At 31.4% G+C, this 22200-nt stretch overlaps 1 protein-coding gene across 1 annotated transcript in view; it reads right to left on the reverse strand.

The window, feature by feature from the left end:
• Window positions 1-21526, reverse strand: part of LOC140443350 (uncharacterized) — a 52971-nt gene extending 31445 nt beyond the window's left edge. The window contains exon 1 of the mRNA XM_072534564.1: window positions 21338-21526. Coding sequence (XP_072390665.1) covers window positions 21338-21371 — 34 coding nt within the window. The 5' untranslated portion in view covers window positions 21372-21526. The remainder of the gene's footprint in view (window positions 1-21337) is intronic.
• Between the last annotated feature and the right edge of the window lie 674 nt (window positions 21527-22200).

The raw sequence follows: 22200 nt of genomic DNA on the forward strand, positions 1-22200 counted from the left end.
CATCAGAGCAGAATTTAGGCAGCAGAGATGAAATACCTCAGAAGAACGATAGGAGTAAAAAGAACTGATATAATCAGAAATGAAGAAATAAGAGAAAGACTCAAAATCAAACCGATACTCGAGTCAATCAAAGAGAAAAAATTGGCATGGTTCGGACATCTAACCCGGATGGACAATAATAGACAAGTAAAAAGAGTGTGGGACGCCAAACCAATAGGGAAGAACAGAAGAGGAAGACCCATTAAAGAATGGAACAGTGACATCTCGCAGATACTGCAGAGTAAGGGTAAGACTTGGCAGGAAGCAACACAGATGGCATCCAATAGGAAGGAATGGAGAAAGTTCGTTAAGAGCTAGGACACCTCAGAAGACTGTCAAATATTGTAATTTAATGAATTGTATTGTAAACGGCCCAACACCGAAAGGTACAAATGGGTTCTACTGATTAAGTAAGTTTATTATTTCTGATTAAGTTACAGGACTGCTAAAACTAACAGAACTAGAACTATCTCACACTTAATTGTAAAGTCGTAATAATTGAAGAAACAATGGGGCTGATGACAAGAAAAAGTTTAATAATATAAATATATTAATCATACGTAAAAAGAGATTCAACAAGACAAGTGGAAAGCTCAAATGACTGAATATTGAGCTGAAAATAAATGGAACGAGCAGAATATACGACAGACAGTAAGGGTGGCACGAGATAAATCTCTGGCGGGAAGTAGAAGTATTGGAGATTAGCGGAAAAGATGGGGTGATATTATCAATTAACGTAGAGAATCTAAGAAATAACAATTTATCTAATTTAAAGATGGAATTAAGACAAAAAACAGGTAACAGTATTTCGATATTGCTTATCTAAAAACGACAATATTAAAAACGTTCCTATTTTCGTATTTATATTAAATTGTTCCGATAAGAAATTTAACCGCGATACTAAAACAATATAAGCAGCTTTGGAATAGTTTCTATAATTTCAAAATTGTAAACTAACAACCTGCTTTTTATATACCTAGCCTACTTTAGGTATCATAATGGAATATACCTGCTGAAGAGGGATATTAAGAGATTCATTATTTCAACAGGTAAAAAAGATTAACTGCGCAAAAAGGGACGTGTACGAATTCATCACTATATAGCCCCTCATAAAATTATTAGACCCTCGGAGATATAGTAAACTGATCACCGGCATCCGTTGGAGATTGGTAAACTCATCACCGCAGATAGGTAAACTCATCACCGGGATTTTTGCCTGGTTTCTAATGCGAAAGATTGCCTCTTACCTGTTATACTTCCCGTTTATGTGATAATTTAATAAATTCATAAATTATTTTAAGTAAGTTGCTTTAAAATTTAACTGAGATATTAATATGTCTCAAGGTGTGGCCTATTAGACGTATCTGCCAATCTAAATGGTTTTGTGATCTAAAAATTTAGTTGCATAGGATTTCGATAGTGAACTTTAAAATGAAAATATTTGTCAACATGTGCTATTTTTGTTTATATCGGAAGTAGTCCCAACTTCGTTATTTGATATTCATTGCATTTTTATATTTCTCATTGAATTCTCGAGATAATTTGTTAAGCATACATTCGGTCTAAGTCTTACCGTTTTGGCGTTATTTGACTATTTTGAAAATAATACACGATTTTGGACAGTTAGTAAATATAAAATATCTGAAAAATAGGAAAAGCTAAAAACTTGAGTGTGCAATTAGTGCATTGAAGTCGAAGGAAACCTAATTTTTTACACGTGCAAAGCTTTAAATTTTATGGCATCATTGGCGGAAATTTTTAAATTTTAAGTAATCAGCAATGGATTTATTGTGACAGAATGTATCAAAATGCTTAAGTACAGCTTCCTGTACTTTATCTTTCAATGACTTGTACAAAGATCCCACAATTAGAGTGCTTTTAAAAGCAATATTTTTACATTTTTTGGTTAGTTTTCGCCATTATTTGTAGGAGTCAGATGAGTTGTTCATTTCATTTCATAAACATCATGACAACTAACCTCAATTAGTGTAAGATACAAAATAATTTTTATTCTGTAATTTGTACTAATTTTGTTTATTGTAGCACCCTGATGATGCAAATAGAGATTTGCGAATGCTTGGTAGTTTAAAAAGAGTACTTCTTTGTCCTATCTTCGGCTGCACACCCAAATATATAGTTGTGTTTGTAGTCTAACTGATCAGCGTTGACTACAAGCGTTTATCGCTTTTTCAGTATATGTATATAAGAGTCCAATTAAGTTGGTACAATATGGAAATTTTTTTTATTTTTAGTTTTATGAAAAAAAATTTATTCTCTAGTTCTAAATGATCTAGAATTTCAGTCATCAGAATCAGATATTAGTATTCTTCAGTCAGTTACGCGGTTCGTTAAACAACATGAATTTTATTAAGACTTGAGAATATCCACAATTCATTTTTTTGACAAACCGCGTATACAACTAAAAAAAATTTTATATCTGATCATTGTATTCTAGGTTTTAGATCATTCAAAACTTTTTATGTAACAAAATTATTTTATATAACAAAATTCATAGAACTAAAAATAAAAAGGTTTCACATATGGTGCCGACTTTATTATATATATATATATATATATATATATATACATATATATATATATATATATATATATATATATATATATATATATATATACATATAACAATGTGACTTTAACAATTTAATTAGAAATCTCAAAATATAATATCAGAAAAGGTAATCTACAGCAACAAAGTAATATTATGCCTTGCCTACAAGAAACATTTTATACAGTTAACTTAAAGAACTTAATTACACTGATTTTTTTCTGTTTGATCAGGATTATTCGCGAAAACCAGTGCGAAACAACTAAACAAAAACGGTATAACATTTCTACTCACCAGTTGTATGACATTTAGCCTTACACCCTTTCGTCGCACAAGTCCACAAAAGGCAATTCGTTTTTTTTTTAGAGTCTTTCGCAATCAATTGAAATTTGAAATTATTCAGTTCACTATCCATGTTGAAGAAACAAGGACAAATAAAGAGAAATTTTTTATTCAAATCAAAAGAATTTTGTGGAATTCCCAAATAAAAACCAATAAATTGCAGTTGCATTTAAGACCTCTGGATTTGGATTATTCTGTGAAATTACCAAAAACTAGCAGTTTGCTGGGATTTTATGGTCTATACCTGATCCAGGCTGCAGGTAGGCCAGTGATCAGTTTACCAATCTCTTAGGGTCTATTTTGAAAACCCTACTTTTATGGCGGTGATGAGTTTGTACTATGTCCGAGGGTATTTATGGTAATTGGTGATGAGTTTACGTGTACCCGCAAAAAGATCTCCCCTTTATAACTCATAATATATATTTCAGTTAAATAAAAAACACGTAGGCCCTTTTATCAGCTTTAAATACAACGAAAGACCCGCTGTGTTAGTAATAGTAATAATTATTGTTTATTTGTAAATATTCTTTTAAAAATATCTTTGACTTTGATTTATCTTCTTAGGATATTTTTTATACTTTTTATTTTTGTTTCATAAAAAGAAAGCAATTCTAACCAAACAAATTATGAAATAGAGTTTTTGTGTTGCAGAATTTAATTTGTAAATTTAATTGAAGGACCATAAGGGTTGGTGATTTTGAATGCAGAATAATTATTTATACACAAAAAATAATAATTACCTTTAAAAGCTTTCTGATCGAATTATTTTAATTTGTATAACAAATTGTAAGATAAAACTCTTAAGTTTTCAGCAAGTCATCCACTTAATTATTATGTTCGATATCTTACGACACCAAATTTCGTATTTTTCATTTATCCTCTCACTTTCTTGTGTAAAGTGTAACTTCAATTAAATTGAAAGCTTTACACCCAGAAATAGCAACATTTCTACAGTGGCGGTGTGCAGTGTTATATTATAGGCATGTGTATAGAATAATGACATCAATAATACGAATATTGTCAAAGATCAAAAATAGAGTGAGACGATACCAATGTGGATTCACAGAATGAAGATCAACAATAGATGCTATACACAAAATAAGATAAATAATGGAAAAGAAGATGACTTTAAAATATTGGTAATAGCATGTACAATATTATTAAGAGAAATGACTAAAAACGATGAAGAAGACTTACGAATAGTGGAAAGAAAAATCATGATTACCATAATGATATCAATGACAACAGATCAAAATAAATGTGGAAGCAGAAAAAATGCAGATATTAAGAAAGTACAGATATTAAATAAATCCCCATTTAATGAAGGCAAACTCTGAGTAGGCTCTATTCCGAGAATCCAGTACCTCCCCATATTAAGAAAGTACTGAAAGAAGATATCGTGACCAAAACAAAGCAATGTAGAACTAGATGGCTAGGTCAAATATGGCGAGTAGGAGATGAAGCAGTGATATACAGGTTGATAAAATGGAATCCAGGAAGAATAATTAAAAGAGGAAGCCTGAGATCAAAGTAGTTGCAATAAGTTGAAAAACACTTACAAAACGAAGGAGTAAGAGAATAGCAGGAAAAAACTAGAAAACGGAAACAAGGGAGAAAGAGTTAAGAAAACAACATTAGGTTAAAAATAGTGAATTTGATACTTGAGATGCAAATATGCGTGGGGCAATCCATATATTGCGTGGGGCAATCCGTATTCTTGCGGCATACAAGGTATTGTAGGGAGTGGCCATTTAGCTCCTTGTAAGAAAAGAATGAACCAGCAATTAAACAATCAAAGTCTTCATGACGCAGGGGGACGCAACGGGAAACAACGTAGCCAAGAACGACCAAACTGGGAAAAAGTTTAAGAATCTGTTGAAGTATCAATTCCTCGATGTAGAAAGGCTCGACAGCAGGCAAACAAACTTAAACTCAAAGCCGTAAAATTAAATATACAAGTATGCACAAAAGTTCTACTCATTGCAGGAAACAGGTTTTTATTGAAGAAGATTATAACACTTTTTGTACAGAACTGCTCCCAGCAGAAAAAAATAGAAATACCAAAACCTTCTTGTGGCTGTTTTGTATAATGATTTATAAAAATAATGTAACCACTTCTACAAACTTATAATACAATACAAAATAAAATGCAAATGAGCTGTGTTATAAAAACTTTGTTATCAATAATTTTCAAACGCAGTATAGATAACTCATGCAATTATCAAAAACAGACATAAGATCATTTACACAATACACAACATATTGTTTTCTTAATTAGAATGCACATTAGTTAATTAATTTTTAAGTTGAAATTTTGTTTATTAAAAAATAGTAAAAATACGATAATTGGGCAGACTTGAAATAGTGGAAGATTTAAGTTTTTTGTAAAACAGTACTGGATTGGCCAGACATTTACAGATTTTCAGGTTTTTGTATATGAATATTGTATTTATATGGTTAACATATAATGGTAGGCTGTAGTCAACGTTATAATATGATATACAGGATGTTTTACGTAGACCAAATGTGAAAATTAGACTTGATGATGATATAAATGATTTTAAACATTGATAATACACCAATTTCCAAAGATAATTTATGTATACAAATCCAAAGTGTGTAACGATTATTTTGCCTACCACATAGGGTATTATTATAAGGGGTTGAAAATTTTGGACAGAAATTATTGGGGTGAAGATAGGGCAAGCAAAATAAAACGAAACTGTTGCGAACGGCTACTCAATGTTAATTTGGGAAACTGGGTCATGGATATGTGAATGGCAGGGGGTTGGGATTGGGGCAACTACAAAAATGAAACAAAGGGGTACTTACATAAGTCTCCTGGACAAACAAAACACAAGAAGGTTCTCAAAGCTATTTAAAATAAGGACGCCGCTTTGAAGAATATTGTTGCCTCAGTACAAATATTTACAAAAGTAAATAGTACAAAAATACTATATTAATAGTTACAAAAAATTAATACAGTAACAAAGAAAAACACTTACTTACTATGTTCTATCAGTTTACAAACTCTAGAATTTGGAGATACTACAAAACTTATAATTGTTAATGGGCGAAAATTTGTAGCAGAAGTAAATTATTACAAATAAAAAAATATCTTTTTAAGTGAAACTATGCATAGAGGTTAACCTTTTTTTAAATAAACAACGAAAACAAGATCTGTTATGATTAGGTATTTACCAAATGTCAAAAAAATAAAGCTAGCTGTCAGATGTCAACACTAAATTTTAAAACTCGAGAAAAATTAATATGACAGCTCGCCAACCACACCCTAACATCTACAATTTTAATTATTACAATTTCTTAACCTGTATGAAAGAAATTATCAATGAAAAAATGTCTATTTTTACTTTGAAAGTTCAAACAAAAAAAAGTTATCTGGGTTTCACTAAAATTTCTGGGGTTAGGAACTGGAGTTAGATTCACCGTCACACAAAACAAATTCATGAACAAATTCATCTCCAAACTGCGAAATTTGAGGCTGGAAGTTGGGGCACTGGACGCAAAATTTGAAGCTCCGCTTCTTAAAAAACTGGAACTATGTGGGTATTTTTCAAATTTGTTAGAAACACCGCAAATCTCTTAGATACAAATCTCTTAGGTGAGAGACGACATAAAATAACAACAGTGATTACTCTTATTAGAACTGACACATTACATTGAGTATAAATCACTTTTTTCAACAAATTTGCCGGCTTTTTAACGCCGACACTCGGAGCGTCTTAACTTTTCAAAGATTCTTCCAAACCTTCACGTAAACTGTAACTATACATTGAACTGCTACTATACACTACATATTTCCCATGAAAAGGGACGAAAAACAATGCGAATTTGAAGAAAAATTCGGACAAACAGGAACCTACTGCCTCTGACACCGGCCTCACTGAGCGTCATGTAATTATCTTTAAAATTCCTTCTCCCAACTTGGTATAAACAAAACATATAAACGGGAATATTTATTTAACGTGCAATATTAGGCGGCTTAACGATCAACGAATACCGAGGAAATATGCATCTGTGATATATAAACAAACTTTAAAAACGTGTTTATTATCAACTCGTCGACGCAAAAAGGATTGAAAATATTCCTCGGTGTTTTAACATATACGAGGGGATTTCAATATAATACCAAAGAATTTAAAAATGCTACAAGTGGGGCATACTTCATGTATATATATATATATATATATATATATATATATATATATATATATATATATATATATATATATATATATATATATATATATATGTATATATATATATATATATATATGAAATAACAAGAAGTCCAGAGACCTCTCTCTGATAGCAATTTAGGTGAACCGCAAATTCAAGGCCTCTTGCTAGAGGCCTTTAACGACGCTAGAAGTATCCTTTTACTTCGACATGCATCTACGATTCACCTTTGAAAATACTATCTTTTTCGCTCTTTACTTAGAGAAAGACGTTTCAATGAAAGTAAAAGATTGCATTTCATTTCAATCGGAACTCCACCATTGCTCTACACGTGTTTCGAGTTATTCAACTCATCATCAGAAACACTTGTGGAAGTTCAACTGAAATGAAATGCAGTCTAGTATTTGGTCATTATATCCAAAATAACAGCCAGGTACGCTAGCAGCGACATCTATACGAAATAACAAGAAGTCCAGAGACCTCTCTCTGATAGCAGCTATCAGAAAATTGAAAACTTTTTCTTTTCTTTTAATTCGTTTGTAAAATTTTCTGTGTCCGTGTTCTCTATTCAGTTTTTCCATTTCTTCAAACTCTTTATTAATTTATTGCCACTTTTTCTATTTGTGCTTTTGTTTTTTCTATTTGTGCTTTTGTTTTTTCTATTTGTGCTCTCTTCTTTTTACTCGATCATTTTGATCATTTTTAGATACGCGGTATTCTTCTCTTTGATTACTCGTTTGCATTCCTCATCAAACCAGTTGTTTCGCTGTCTTTTAGGTACCTTACCCAACAATTCATCTGCGATATTTTGCAGCATGGTTTTTATAAATTTACAATTTGTGTTAATTTCAGTGGGATCTACGTCACTTCTGGAATGTTCTGTTAGTTTACGATCTAAGCATATTTGAAAGTGTCTTCCCACATCAAAATAAAAAAGTATTACCAGGTCGCTGCTTCTAGACTTAATACTTGTTATTGTTTGTTAAACTAATTCCCGTATATCTATGTACTTTTTATAATACACAACATATTTGTACGCAGATGAGTTGCATACAAAATTGGGTACAGCACATTAAGAAAAAGAATTAGAAATAAAAAATACAAACTTGATCTTTATCTTCAACAAATATTTACATATATTACTTCAACAGCGCTAGATCACTATTTAAAGAACTAATAACTAAATATATCATACTTAATTAGTTATAAACGTTCACCTTCACCAGGAATTGATACACAAAGAACAAGCAGTTACATATAAAGTAAAGATCATGCAATTAGTTATATACCTACACTGTGGGAGAACATGAGATTTGAAGAATAAAAGAGATTTTTCTTAATTCCCACAGTTTTCTCTGGTAATGTTGCAATGCAACTAGGATCCCTTGGTTTAATCGTTTTTCATTCCTTCCTACAGTACCTTAGTTCCGTCACTTTATGTTTTTTTGATTCACTGTTGTTACATCCATATTTTAGTTACGCCACTGCTTTATAAAATATCGTGCATAGCAAATTCTAATAATTACTTTTTTATCGATACATAGGTGAGAGGTATCTATAGATTTAAAATTTTGAAAGTGCAACTAGTAGGACAACATACATTTAAATGTCTTAGTTACACTCGATATGTAATTAACTTTATAGTTGTAGTTAGATGTTATAGTTTTTTTTTTCATTCATTGAAATAAATCGTTTTAATGTAATTTATTTAATGGTTTCTAGTTATTAACATAAATTAAGTTATTGAAGACCCGAGATAGATGAAGAAAAAAATTTCATGTTAGTGCATTGATTAATAGAGAAATTTCTATTTCGAAGAAAAAAAGGACCGTCCCCATTTAACAATAATTTCATATTATAATAAATGCAACATAACATAAAAATTGTAATATTCCAATTAATTACCAACTAGTGAATCTATGTCCGTAATATTAACAGATACTAATAGAGTCGGTTAAATGCAATAGTGGTGGCTGTTTCAAAACTAGATTTAAAAAACTATACCTAACAAACTATGTACCAAGTTTCAAGATTCTACTTTATCTGTCTGAAATTAACTATATTTGGTGACGTGTAACTGACTTGAGTAAGGTTCTTCCTTAAATCAAGACTTTGTCCTAACAGATTTCAAGAGTTATCGCACAGATAGATAGAACGAAATGATTTCAAGAAGGATCGGTGGAATCTTAATGATTCAGATTACAAATCAGGACGGCTAACGGCCTATTACACTGCGAGTTTTGCAGACCTATTGTGTTCCCCTATATCATTTAAAGAAGCCCATCCAGCTTTCTCGTCTTGATAAAGCTCTACAGCCTCGATAGTGGTCTTAACTGACGCTTCTGGTTCTTCCTCACTGAGTTCTAGGAACCGCAATCTTGTAGGGTTTCGCAATAGTATAACATATGTAATGCAGTTTCCTCTTCTTCTAGACCGAAACGACAAATATCCTCTTCTGTCGCGCCTATACGGAAAATGTTTATTGAGCCTACAATGACTAAACATTTCGGCTGTGACTCAGTAAGTCTGCTGTAAATTTGGCTGCTTGTGCTTTAGCAAATGCATTAGTCTGTCTCTGTCCTGATGTATTCTTCCACCATGCAAGAGATTTATTTTGCAACCATACATCAATGGCTGCTATTTTTCGCGTGTTCACAAGTCTAAAAAAGGGTTCTGGACCAATTTATCAACCTTCTCGTTATCCTGGTAACTCTTATGCCTTGGTACCCAGGCTAGTATCAACCTATTTCGAGTTTAAACCTGGAAAATGACATCCAAACAGTCCTATATAAGCTTTGAAGTAACCTGAGCAGGACTGAGTAACTTTAAAGCTGCTTGACTTATCAAAGAAAATGACAATTGAACTTCGGGTGCATTAGTTCCATAGCGCAACTTTGAAATAATAAATTTAATAAAAAAAAACAAATAAACTAACAATTATAAGACTAATAGAACAATATTAATAAATGGAAAAAACGATAGAAGTAAGAAAAAGAACAATGTCGGATTCGGAAAATATTCTTGGGAAGGCAACAACATACAAATATGTAAAACGTTTAATAAATAGGAAGACAAATATGTGGTAAAAGCAGAAAAATAATTAAGGCCACTGTTCTGAGTCATAAATAAATTTACACTTAACCAGAAAAATCTAATTACATAAGTAAACAGAAAAAAATTGTAAAAGTAGTAATTAAATTTTTACAAAAACTGATTTACTTAGGTTAAATTTAATATGAACAAAATCAATATGTACGTTAAACAATTAAAAGATCAATCATAAAAATTTTCTTTTATGCTACATTATTAAAACAAAACCAAAAAACTGTAAAAATTTATAAAATCCAGGAACAACAACGAAAAAAAAATGATAGATAGGAAATAAATGATTGTAAGTAATAATAATGGCACCCAATTTATCTTCCTTGAAATATTCCAACCCTCGCATAATATGTGGATCCCCAAAAAAACGCATATTCTACAAGAAATTAAAAACAGTTACGGAAAGTTGAATCTTTCACCACGTCCTTCCACTAAAGGTAAACAAAACATCAAATAGTAATAGTACGAAAAGAAAAACAGAAGAAATCAGTACCCATCTACAGAAAATTATCAGCAAAATGGAATTTGATTTTCATTTGATGCTTCGAAACGCTCCAGAGAGAGACACTAAGTGAAAAAGAAAAAATAAAAAGAAAATGTGTAATAAATGCGATAACGAAACAAAAAAGTGGTAAATAAATTTAAAGTTAAAAAAGAAAATTAATAAACAATTTTAAATCATAAAAATCATCATTAACCAGTGATTAAAAAACACGTTTATAGGGATTAGATTAAACAATATGTTAATATTATATTGTATCAAGATTAATCTTTGTTTCGATTGACAATTCTTTGTCTAAATCTAAATATTGTAATACTATTTTTTTAAGATCAAAAAAATTCTGATTAATGCGTTTTGTTTCACTTACAACTGCGATTAAAGATTAAGGACGTAGATTGAAAAATCCTCTTCCTAACCACATTGTGATACACACAGCAGCCTTACACCACACTTTGTTAACGATACCTTTTATGCAACACAGAAAGACGTTAATAACGCATGGAGTATGCACAAAGCAATATTTCTGCGACTAGGTCAGTAGTCGAGGTTTAAGTTCATCGTTCCTTTTAAAATGATGAATCAGATATTTTTTTCCTACCAAAATTAATTAGTAAACTGGTTGTGCTAATGGTAACCGTCTAATAGTTTTTTGATATGCATTGATTACTATAACCTACCTCAATTTAATAAAAAATATGAAAAAAGTTTGAGTTTCTAAAACAAACTGTCGCAAATTGTTACTGTATCAACAGAGATCAGAAAATGGATTCCTAAGTAATTTGTTAATATTATCACTTTGTATAATTTATTAAATAAAACCATCAAAAGTTTAAAAATTAGACAATAATTAATATAATAAGTTGCTTCCCCTAGACTGACAACTAAGGAATACAGAATATTCCGTAGAAAGCAAAAAAAGATGTGCAGAAAAAGGAAAAAGCTTTTGAGAAGAAAAAAATTGAAGAGTTGAAGGAACTACAGAAGGAAACCAAGTAAAAGATTTTTATAATCAGCTAAAGAACGAAAGAAAGCGCTTCTAATCAAATACAATTTTCAGCCATGATAGACAAGGAAACTTAATTAGGGATAAAGAGGCTTTCCTTAACAGATGGGCCGAGATACAGAGGTTACAGAAACAAACCAAGAATAGGAAATCTTCAGAGTAGATCTTCTAGAAATATAAGTAGAGACACCAGCTAGGGAAGAGATTGCTGAGGTCATCAAAGCTCTAAAAACCCACAAAGCTCCAGGAGGAGATGACATACCAGACGAGCTCTTAAAGTATAAGAGGAAAACCTAGACCCCAAGATATTGCAGCAGAAGGTGGTGGGAGAGAAAAATTCTCAGAAAATGGACCATTTAGAGATGGTGAAGTTTAGAGGTTAAGAAGAAACCAGGAACTACATCTGCTCTATGGAAAACCAGACTTGGTGACTAAAATTAAGAGAGGTCAGATAAACGGCTCGTAATAGAATATTTCTTTTGTAATATGTAGTCCACCAGGACTTATAATATTTGATAATATTTTTCTCGTTCAGATGGACAGTGAAATTTATTTTAGTACTAGCAGTTATAATGAGTTCTACATACTCTTTGAATGTGTATGTCCTGTCAGCCTTTCTTATTGTTCTCTGTGTTATAGCAAAGTTACTGTCACAAGGCATGAACGAGTGACCACGAATAGTAGTACTGGTGCACCGTTTCAAATCTTCTGAAGTCTTTTAAAGCTCTGGCGAACTTAAAACTGTGGTTTTTGTTTTGACCTCCAGCTCCATCAGAGAAAATGTGAAAATGTTTCACTTCCTCAGATACATATGTTTTAATATAATCCATTATTAAGGAAAACACCTCGTTGGGGCTCTTTTTGCCTAAGCCTTCGTGTTACAAATATCAGTAGCTTTTACCGGTTTTAAGATCGTGTATGTTGACATACTGACTGCCAGTTGAATCAGGTAAAATGTACCTAGGATAGGTGTTACTGGTAGAACTAGATTTAGCATATAGTCAATACACATTCCTCCTACTGATGGATCCACTTTGGTGAGGACCTATAACTGATTCATTTTAGCAAAAACTTTTTTGATTGACGTACATGCATCATATTTTCATCTATTGCAATCCCCTTAGCATTATCATTCAAATATTGGGACTTTATTTTTAGATCTAGTTCTTGGCATTTGCTGTAGGTGTTGATCTCAGGCCTACTGCGAAGAGTAACTGATAGAAGTCGGTGAAGACAGTTCTATAAAATCCATATTTAACTGAGTTATCTGGAAATTTTTCCGAAAATAACGAATACGTTATTTTTATATTAAGTTTTCCGTTCAAATATTTCACTTCGCGTCACTGTGCTAGTTTGACAGGAAATTACTCAATATGGACTTTTATACTATTGACTATTTCTTCAGGTTTTACATTAGCTGGTTTTTGTTTTCCTCTCATGTCAACAGGTACTTGTCTTTTTTCTAAAAGTTCTATCAACCGACCTACTCTGTGTTTCGTTATAGCATGTAGACTTAAAATGCATATTTACAACTAGAATAAACTCCTGTACTTGTTGTCACGCTGTAGAATGAGCGTTTCTACTAAAATGAGTATTCGCGTAGTTTTCTCCTGTTATCTGTTATCTTCAGTGTTTGGTCTAGGACGCCGTCGGGCAACGGTCAATATTTCAATCAGAGACTGAAGATAAGCGTCTTGAGCAATTTTGTTGCTAATTTATAAAATTTTGTAAAAAACTCTCCTCTACATTCACGAGGAATCGCAAGGAAGCATTTCTTCTTACATTTACAATGCAACAAGTCTAATAATAATTAAATATTTAACCAAACATATCTGCATGGTTCTCCGATAGTTTTGCTTGGAATACTCTTGTCCAGATTGTCTTGCTTTTTTCTTAATAACAACCTTCCAACACTCTGGATTTCGCCTTTTTTTACTATTTATTTCGAGATTCTCATCTTTATAAACTTTTGTAGAAAAAGTGAACATGTCCAGGACTTATCTGGTTTTTCCACTATACCATAATTGCTAATACACATAAAAGCATTATTAGTACAAAGATATGTCCGGTTTCTCTACAAAACGGCACATCTTCGTACTTATAATGAATTTTTGTCAAAATTTCAAAAATAAATTTTTATGGAATATCCGGTTTCTCCTCTCACCAGTTCAATTTAAAAAAAAATTAGAATTTACGTTAAAATAACTATACTAAATAATCGTTACAAATGTACCTGCAGAATAGTGTGTGACTGCAGACACATTTGTAACGATTATCTGCAGAATGTGACTTTTGATTTTGTCGCTTTTTAAAGTCTATATCAATATCTGACATATCTGACATTCAGATCGTGAAAGATATTTCCAGAAAATACAGAAAAGGTCCTTTATGCTGAGGTGCGCGAAATTAAATATTTTTGTCTGGAGTTTGCAGACTTCTCCCTGCGGCGAAACGATCAGAAGTTTGGCATTAATTCGGTATCTCCGAGTTCAAGTTAATGTAATCTGCTATTCAGATCTACTTGCACCCGCCACTGTTTCATTGAAACAGCCCATTTTATTTACGAAACCAATGCCTCTAAAAATAGGCGTTTACTATCTTTCTGTAAATCCTAATGTTTTAAACAGTTACTTGAAAATGTAACGAATGAAGAGAAATAACCAAATATAAATTAAAGAGCATTAAAAGGTATAACTAAGTAAAAGATAAAAAGTCTACCAAATTCACAGGACTACATCATACTTAAATATAAAAATACTTCTTTTATAAAATGGAAAAGACAGTTAAGATTTGATTTCACGTATAATGTGTCTGTGTATCAGCTTATACGTATTTCGGCCCAATAGGCCTCTTCAGAACGGCTTTCATAGTCGCTCTGAACGTGAAAATAAATCTTTTCTGTCTTAGAAAGCAACTCTAACATGGCTTCGTATAGACGCAAATAGCGACATCTGATATTAAATGTAATTAAATTAATCTGAATTTGGTTTCGAAAATTAGTTTACGGATTTTACTTCTTTTATCTTTTTAGTGCGTAGGGTTATTTGTTTTTAAACAAAAGATGTTTATCACACCATTTTGGTAATTATTTATTGTCTCCTGATAAAATTGTTAATATTAACTTGTTTAATATTGCTCCTCTAAACAAAGACGTTCCTTAGCACTCTTTACTGGTGTGAATGATAATCAAACGATCATTAATATTATAAATAATAATATAAACAATGATATCAGTCTACGATAATTAGAAAATCGGGTAACAAGAAATTTCTAGAAATATAGTAAATATTAAATACGGAAAATAATAAAGTATGAAAAATTAGAAAATATTATGAATGAGTATAGAAAAATAACGTATGATAGTAAGGAATGGACTAAAAAAAAAGTCCAAAATGATAGATTTTAGAAGATCACATTAAAAAAAATGAAAACTATTTTATGTTTAGTATTTTAATTAAAAAAGACTAAATGATAATATGAATGATGATAATGAAACTGATGTGTGGTTCTTGACTTCCGTGTTATGTTCTTTTAGTGTTTTTCGATTTTATAAATATGCATTAAGTACAACATGGAAAACATTATTTTTCCCTTTTGTGAGTCGTTCTTTGTAACTACTGGCTATCCTAATAAAATGTGTTTCCTTTTTCATTTACAGTCTTTGTCGGCTCCAATAATTATAAATATTGATTACATTTTTCTTCTTCTTTGTATGTAGACATGACTGTCTGTTTTTCAATGCGCCTCCAGTAAGTTGTCGTTCCATCGTTTTCGTGGTCTTCCTACTGATCGTCTTTATATCGGGGATCGTCTTCCTACTGCGGCTCTGTTTGCTCTATTCACTTGATCTTCCACTTCAGTTTCGAGCTTTTCGTAGCTAGATAATATATATATATATATATATATATATATATATATATATATATATATATATATATATATATATATATATATATATATATATATATTTAGGGATTCTACAGTATTCACTGCCTTCCCTCGCTCAACCGTTTCCATCTCTCTCTGTTGTTCCATTCTCCATCGTTTAGTCCTCTCTTACTCATGGCGTCGTCTACTTCGTTCCTCCAGGATTTTCGGGGTCGTCCTCTTTTCCTCCTTCCTATGGGGCTCCATTCGGTTATTCTTTTTATCCATCTGCTGTCGCTAGCTCTTCTTACATGTCCATACCACTTTAGTCTTTTTTGTTCTATATATGTTAGTATGTCTGTTTCTATTGATGTTCTTTGCTTTATTTCGTCATTACTTCTCCTATCCATTCTTGTTACTCTGCAGCATCTTCGCAGGCATTCCATCTCTGTTGCTATTATCTTACTGCTGTTTTTCTTGTTTATGATCCAATTTTCGGCCCCATATGTCATAATACTTCGCACTAATGTTTTATAAATCTGCGTTTTTGTCTTCATATTTAGGTGTCTATCCCACCATACTGAGTTACGTTGTCGGATTGCTGTTCTTGTTTGTCCTAATCTTTGTGTAATTTCTGCCTCTGTTGTTGCCTTTTTCGTGATTATGAACCCCAGGTATTTGAATTTATCCTTTCCTTTGATTGTTACGTTGTCATCAATCTGTAGATCTTCTATGTCTTCTTCACTTGTAGATAGGTACTCTGTTTTCGCGAGGTTAATATCTAGGCCAGCCTTGGTATATTCTTCTTGTAGTTTCTTCATCATGTAGCTGAGGTCGTCTTGGTCTTGTGCAATCTTGCACAAGCTAGATAATGTGATGCCTAAATATTTAAACTCCATCACTTGTTCTATTATCTGACCTTCCAGCTCCAATTTACATCTTAGTAAATTTGCTATTGTAACCATACATTTTGTCTTTTTTGGGGAAATTAACATGTTAAATTTTCTGGAGGTTATATTAAATTGGTGCAGCATACGTTGTAAATTGTCTTCACTTTGAGAGAGTAGTATTGTGTCGTCAGCATAGCAGATTATTTTAAGTTGTTTTTCTCCCATTTGACATCCTTTTTAGTTCTTACTTTTTTATTATTTCATCCATAATCAGGTTGAACAAGAGAAGACTCAGGGAATCTCCCTGCCTTATCCCATTGCAAGCTTCAATAGGGTCGGTTAGTTCTTCTTCCACTTTTACTTTTATTGTGTTGTTTTGGTAAATATTTTCGATCGTTTTGATTATTCTTAGAGGTATCTCTCTTGCGTACAATAAGTGGAAACGTCCTTTAATTTTGATCCAGTCAAATGCCTTCTCAAGATCCACGAAACATCGATATGCCGGTTTGTTGTATTCTAATGATTTCTCTTGCACTTATCTCATTATAAGTATAGCGTCGGTGCATGATCTTCCCGACCTGAAACTTTGTTGTTCTTCTGCTAGTATTATAATTTCATTCAATTTATGTTATCACTTCGATTGTTAATTTTAGTGTTATGTTTAATAAATTAATTCCTCTGTAATTTTCTGGGTCCGATTGGTTTCTCCTTTTGAAAAGAGGTATTAGAATGCTTGATCTCCATTCTTGAGGAATTCTGTTTTGTTCTATTATTTTTTGGATTAGTTTTAATAGTTGTTTGGTCAGAAGATCTGATCCTCCGTACTTTAGGAGTTCGTTCGATATTCTGTCCTCTCCTGGTGATTTTCTATTTTTTAATTTCCTTAATGCTTCCTTTACCTCTTCCTCCTCAGTATTTATTTCTTCGTCTGTCGTCGCCTCCATTTTTCTAATGTATTTTAATCTATTGCTAAGCTTGCTATTTATTCTGTATGTCATATTTAATCTATTTTATGATATTTTACCACAAATTTTTACACGATTTGTCTTTTACTGACATTTAAAAATATCGGTGTAATTTTGCTGGTCGTACAACAAACTCCTGAGTATTTTTATATATCAAATACTGAATACCCATTTGAATCACTTATAAAATGGTTTATGATCTGAGCTGCGCTGCTTATGAGATTTCCTTAACCCTCCGTTTAGGCTCTTAATTTAGGCTTAACATGTAGAAAATATATACTATTTAAAATTTCAATTCTGTAGACAACTCCTCACATAGAATATTTCATTTCTGCTATTTTTTTTTAATTAACAACTCTATTAATATATTATCCACTTGATCAATATGATATTATCTCTATTTACATAATAATAGTATGATATTACCACTTTCGCTGCAGAACTTTATTTCAGAACGTTCTCCTGTGCGTAATGAACTTTTGATAGCATATATGCAACTCGCGGATAACGCCAAATGGCGCCTTCCGCACAAACTTGAAATAAGAAAGAGGTTATATGGTGGCTTACGCGGCGAAAGGTTAAAATAACCAAAGGAAGAGCTTAAAGGAAAAACGCCAGAATACTAGATGAATGCATAGAAATAAAAAAATTACAAAAAAACAAGACACTTATAGAGGAGATTGAAAGAAATAACAGGAAAAACAAAAACCAAAGAAAACCCTTATTCGCTAGACAAGAATAATTAAATTATAAGCGATATCGAAGGAAAGATTAAATTGTGAAAGATCTATACTGAAAACCTTTTTGAAGATAACTGAAAAAAAAAACAAAATCGGAAATTCAATATGCTTTGAAAAATATGAATAACGGAAGAACGCCCGAACCTAATAACCGTTTGATATACATTACAAAATTAGTAGAAGAAAAATATGGACACACTAAAAGAATTCTTGCTTCTTCAGTGGCATTTATAGAACTGACATAATACCACAACAGTGGCTTACGTCTACATTTATAATCATCCCAAAGAAACTAAACACTGCAATGAATATCGCACGAGCGATAAAGCAGTTTCTGAAAATCATATACTACAGATGTAGGTACATCAAACTCAAAGAAATCGGAGACACTCAATTTTTATTCAGAAAAGGTCTGGGCACAATATAAGCACTGTTTGCATACAATATACTGACACAACGATGACTAGATGTAATCCAAAATACCTATATATGTTTTATTGATTACAACAAAGCATTTGACAAAGTGAGACATAAGTAACTTATTACAACTTCTTAAAGACAAAAACATACGAATCATTACCAACCTTTACTATAAATAATCAAAAAGCTACAGTACAAATTAAAGAAAGATCAACAGCAGAAATAAACATAAAAAGGGGTCAGGCAAGTTTGTATTTTATCGCCAACTCTATTTAATCTATTCTTAGAATACATAATTAAGAAGACGCTTGAAAACGAAAATATTGGTATAGAAGTGAATGAAACTCTATTAAGATACTCTTATACTCTATAAACAAAACTAGATATATAGCTGTATCGAAGAAAAACATTAATGTCCTGAAGAAAAACCTATCAATGTGAATGAAGAGAAAGATTACATAAAGGAAATTACAAAAATAATGGAGAAAGCGAGAAGCGTCTTTATAAATAAAAAAGAATATTAACCAGTCGAGACTTGAGCTTAATCCTAAAAATACTTCTGGTAAAATGTTATATTCATCCTATCCTTCTATATGGTGTGGAGACGTGGACGATGAATAAGTACTGTTGCAACAAAATAGAAGCTAGGGATTTATAGAAGAATATTGAAAATAACCTGGGCAGAAAATACAACAAATGAAGAGGTACTCAGAAGAATGGGAAAAGAAAATGAATTACTGGTGACCATAAAAGTCCAGAACTTAAATATTGTGGACAACTTTCACGGAACATAATCCATGTATGAAGAAGTATAGAGGGAATAAAGATGCCTTGACTACGAAGTTGTAGGGAGTATTTGTAACTCCAATGAACTGTTCCGTGCAGCTTTATCTAAGATCCAAATAGCAACGATGATAATCAATTTCCGAAACGGAGACAGCACGTGGAGAAGATCTATTTCTGATGTTAGCTAGCTGTACAAAACGTTCTTAAAAATAATACGAGACGTGACGAAGAAACAATGTGAGTGAGAGAACGCTTCCCTGTCGGACTCCGGTAGTTATTTACTACCGGAGCCGGAAATCAATGCGTTCACGTTTTAAGAATTCATATAGAAATAAATAAATAATAAAAAAGTTACGTATTAAAACATTTAGAAATATAAAAAAACACAGAACCAGTTGAGTATCTCGATAACATAATTCGCATTAATTAAAAAAAAAACTAAAAGTAAAAAACATTCTCGCTGAATCACGTATTGAGGAAGCTTTAAAATGTGAGGTTATTGAAAGCCGGTGGAAAAAAAAACGCGCGCTAAACTAAACTCAAAGGAGACGTAGAAAAAAGGTAAACACATTGTTATAAAACTGTTATAATAGTCAATAAACCTCTTCTAATAAAATAGAGATTAGTAGCTGAACAAACAAAATAAAAACAAATTGAGATCGCTAATTTGTCAAAACAATAATTAAATTAAAAAGTCGTTCAAAGTAAGGTTAATTTTATCAATTAAAATACTATATTATTTAAAGAATAGTCTATAAGCGTCTATATTCTTTGGTACAACATAAACATTTTCAGAAAACTAAAATATGTGACTAAAAGTTTATATACTCTAACAGAACTATAATGCAAATTTGCATTGAAATTTACATTTTAAACCTATGAATACTCAATGTGCAGCAGTAGTTTATTTAAATTTTTAAGAGCTGTGGGGAAACGTGTAATAGTTAGTATTAAATGAGTTAATAACAAGACACCAGTTAGATAATTCTCAGGATTTGTGACATTAAATGTAGGCAATGCGGCGAAGAATTACTTATAGCCTCATGTAGATCCCGATCAAAAGAAACATTTTACAGCTTTGAAATTTTAAATAAAACCTAATGTCCTGACGTCCTTTCCGAAGGACATGGCAATCGAAGAAAAATGCAATTGAAAAATTACATACTTTTAAAGTTTATTATTAAAACGTTTTAGCCTCAATAGGAAAAATAATTATGTACAATAAAAACCAATCGCTCTTAAGTCACTAAGGTGTATTAATTATTAAACTTGCATCACGTATAATTTATATAATATGCAAAAACCTAAAGTTTCCTTTAGAGATACTGACAGCATCCTAAAGATATTTAATTTGGAAGTCAATATTATTAAATGTAAACAAATGATTTAATTATTCAATTAGAATAATTTAGATATTGGAAACACTTGCACACAACTATATGTAAATACATTTTATTTTCTAAAATTTAGAACGTTCAGTCTTTAATACGAAGAATTTCTACAATTTGCCACAAATCTTAGATGTGAAAATTGAAAAATAAGAAACTTTTCACAGATTTATTGCAAATTGTTTATAAACATTTTGAAGTATGTAAATTAATACTGTACATTTTTATCTTCTGGAAAAAAGTGGTTTAAGAAGTATCAGAGAAACATTGTTCCTATTATGTTTTATTTTAATACTAAAGCCGTTTTGCATTTGCCTTATAATTATTCTTTAACATAACGCACATCAACTTTTGCACGGCTTTTGTCAATATTCAAATTCTTTAATAAAAAAATTTACCATATCTTCTATTTATATAAATTTTAAGTCAAACTGTTTATTGTCCATATTATCGAACATAAACAAACGCTGAAAGCGTTATTTAATTTATAAAATATTAAATGTCAAAACAATATAGTTCATAAGTACCTCTTTTTGGAGTATTTTCTTGTAGCAGCGGCATTTCAAAAACAAAAATCGTAATAGCAAAAACAAAATCAAAATCACGCACAAACTCAGTCCATTATCACTTCATCACGCACTGCGAAAATATAAAAATATACAAAAGAAAATAAAAATCTTCGCTGTTGTCGTAAATGTTTATCAAATATATCTAAATGTCGTATAACTACACCTATTGACTGTCAGTGGCATACTACTAAGAAATTTCTTAACATACGAACACGAGGGTTGACCTAACCTAACCTAACGTGGTTTCCACCACCCTCTACGGGTGGGGAGGTGGTAGGGAGAAGTGGAGCAACCCCTTAGACAAGGAAGTCCGATCAGGCAGTGCGTTGGAAGGAGTCGGAAAGTTCATTAAGGTGGATCTTAGCGGCCGGCGCTCTGTTTGCATAGTAATTAAAGAACTTCAGGACGCACCAGGACTAAGAAGGTATTGAAATTTGGCGGATTAGAATTAGTTGTCAATGTGAAGGAGGAGGTTCTCCACTCTTATATAATATTAATATACCCATTAATTAAAAGGAAATTTATCTTTGTATCAACTGATACTCCTCAAAAATTAATTTTTTTTTAATGTAAAAAAAACTAGATTGCCTTCTAATTAAAATAAAAAAATTGTTAATTTTATATCCACAATTATATAAGTTAGCAAAGAGATATAAAATAATTATTCATTTGAATTTCTTTTATTTATAACATCAATTATTTTAATTTTTTGCAGTTATTTAATCTATTTTTCAAGCTGTTTTGCTTTTGCAAATTGATATTATTGTATTATTGTCTTCTTTCTATTTTTCTAAAGCTATTTTCTTATGGAATTTTAAAGT

The sequence above is a fragment of the Diabrotica undecimpunctata genome, chromosome 6, assembly GCF_040954645.1.
Source record: "Diabrotica undecimpunctata isolate CICGRU chromosome 6, icDiaUnde3, whole genome shotgun sequence".
In the NCBI taxonomy this organism is placed as follows: domain Eukaryota; kingdom Metazoa; phylum Arthropoda; class Insecta; order Coleoptera; family Chrysomelidae; genus Diabrotica; species Diabrotica undecimpunctata.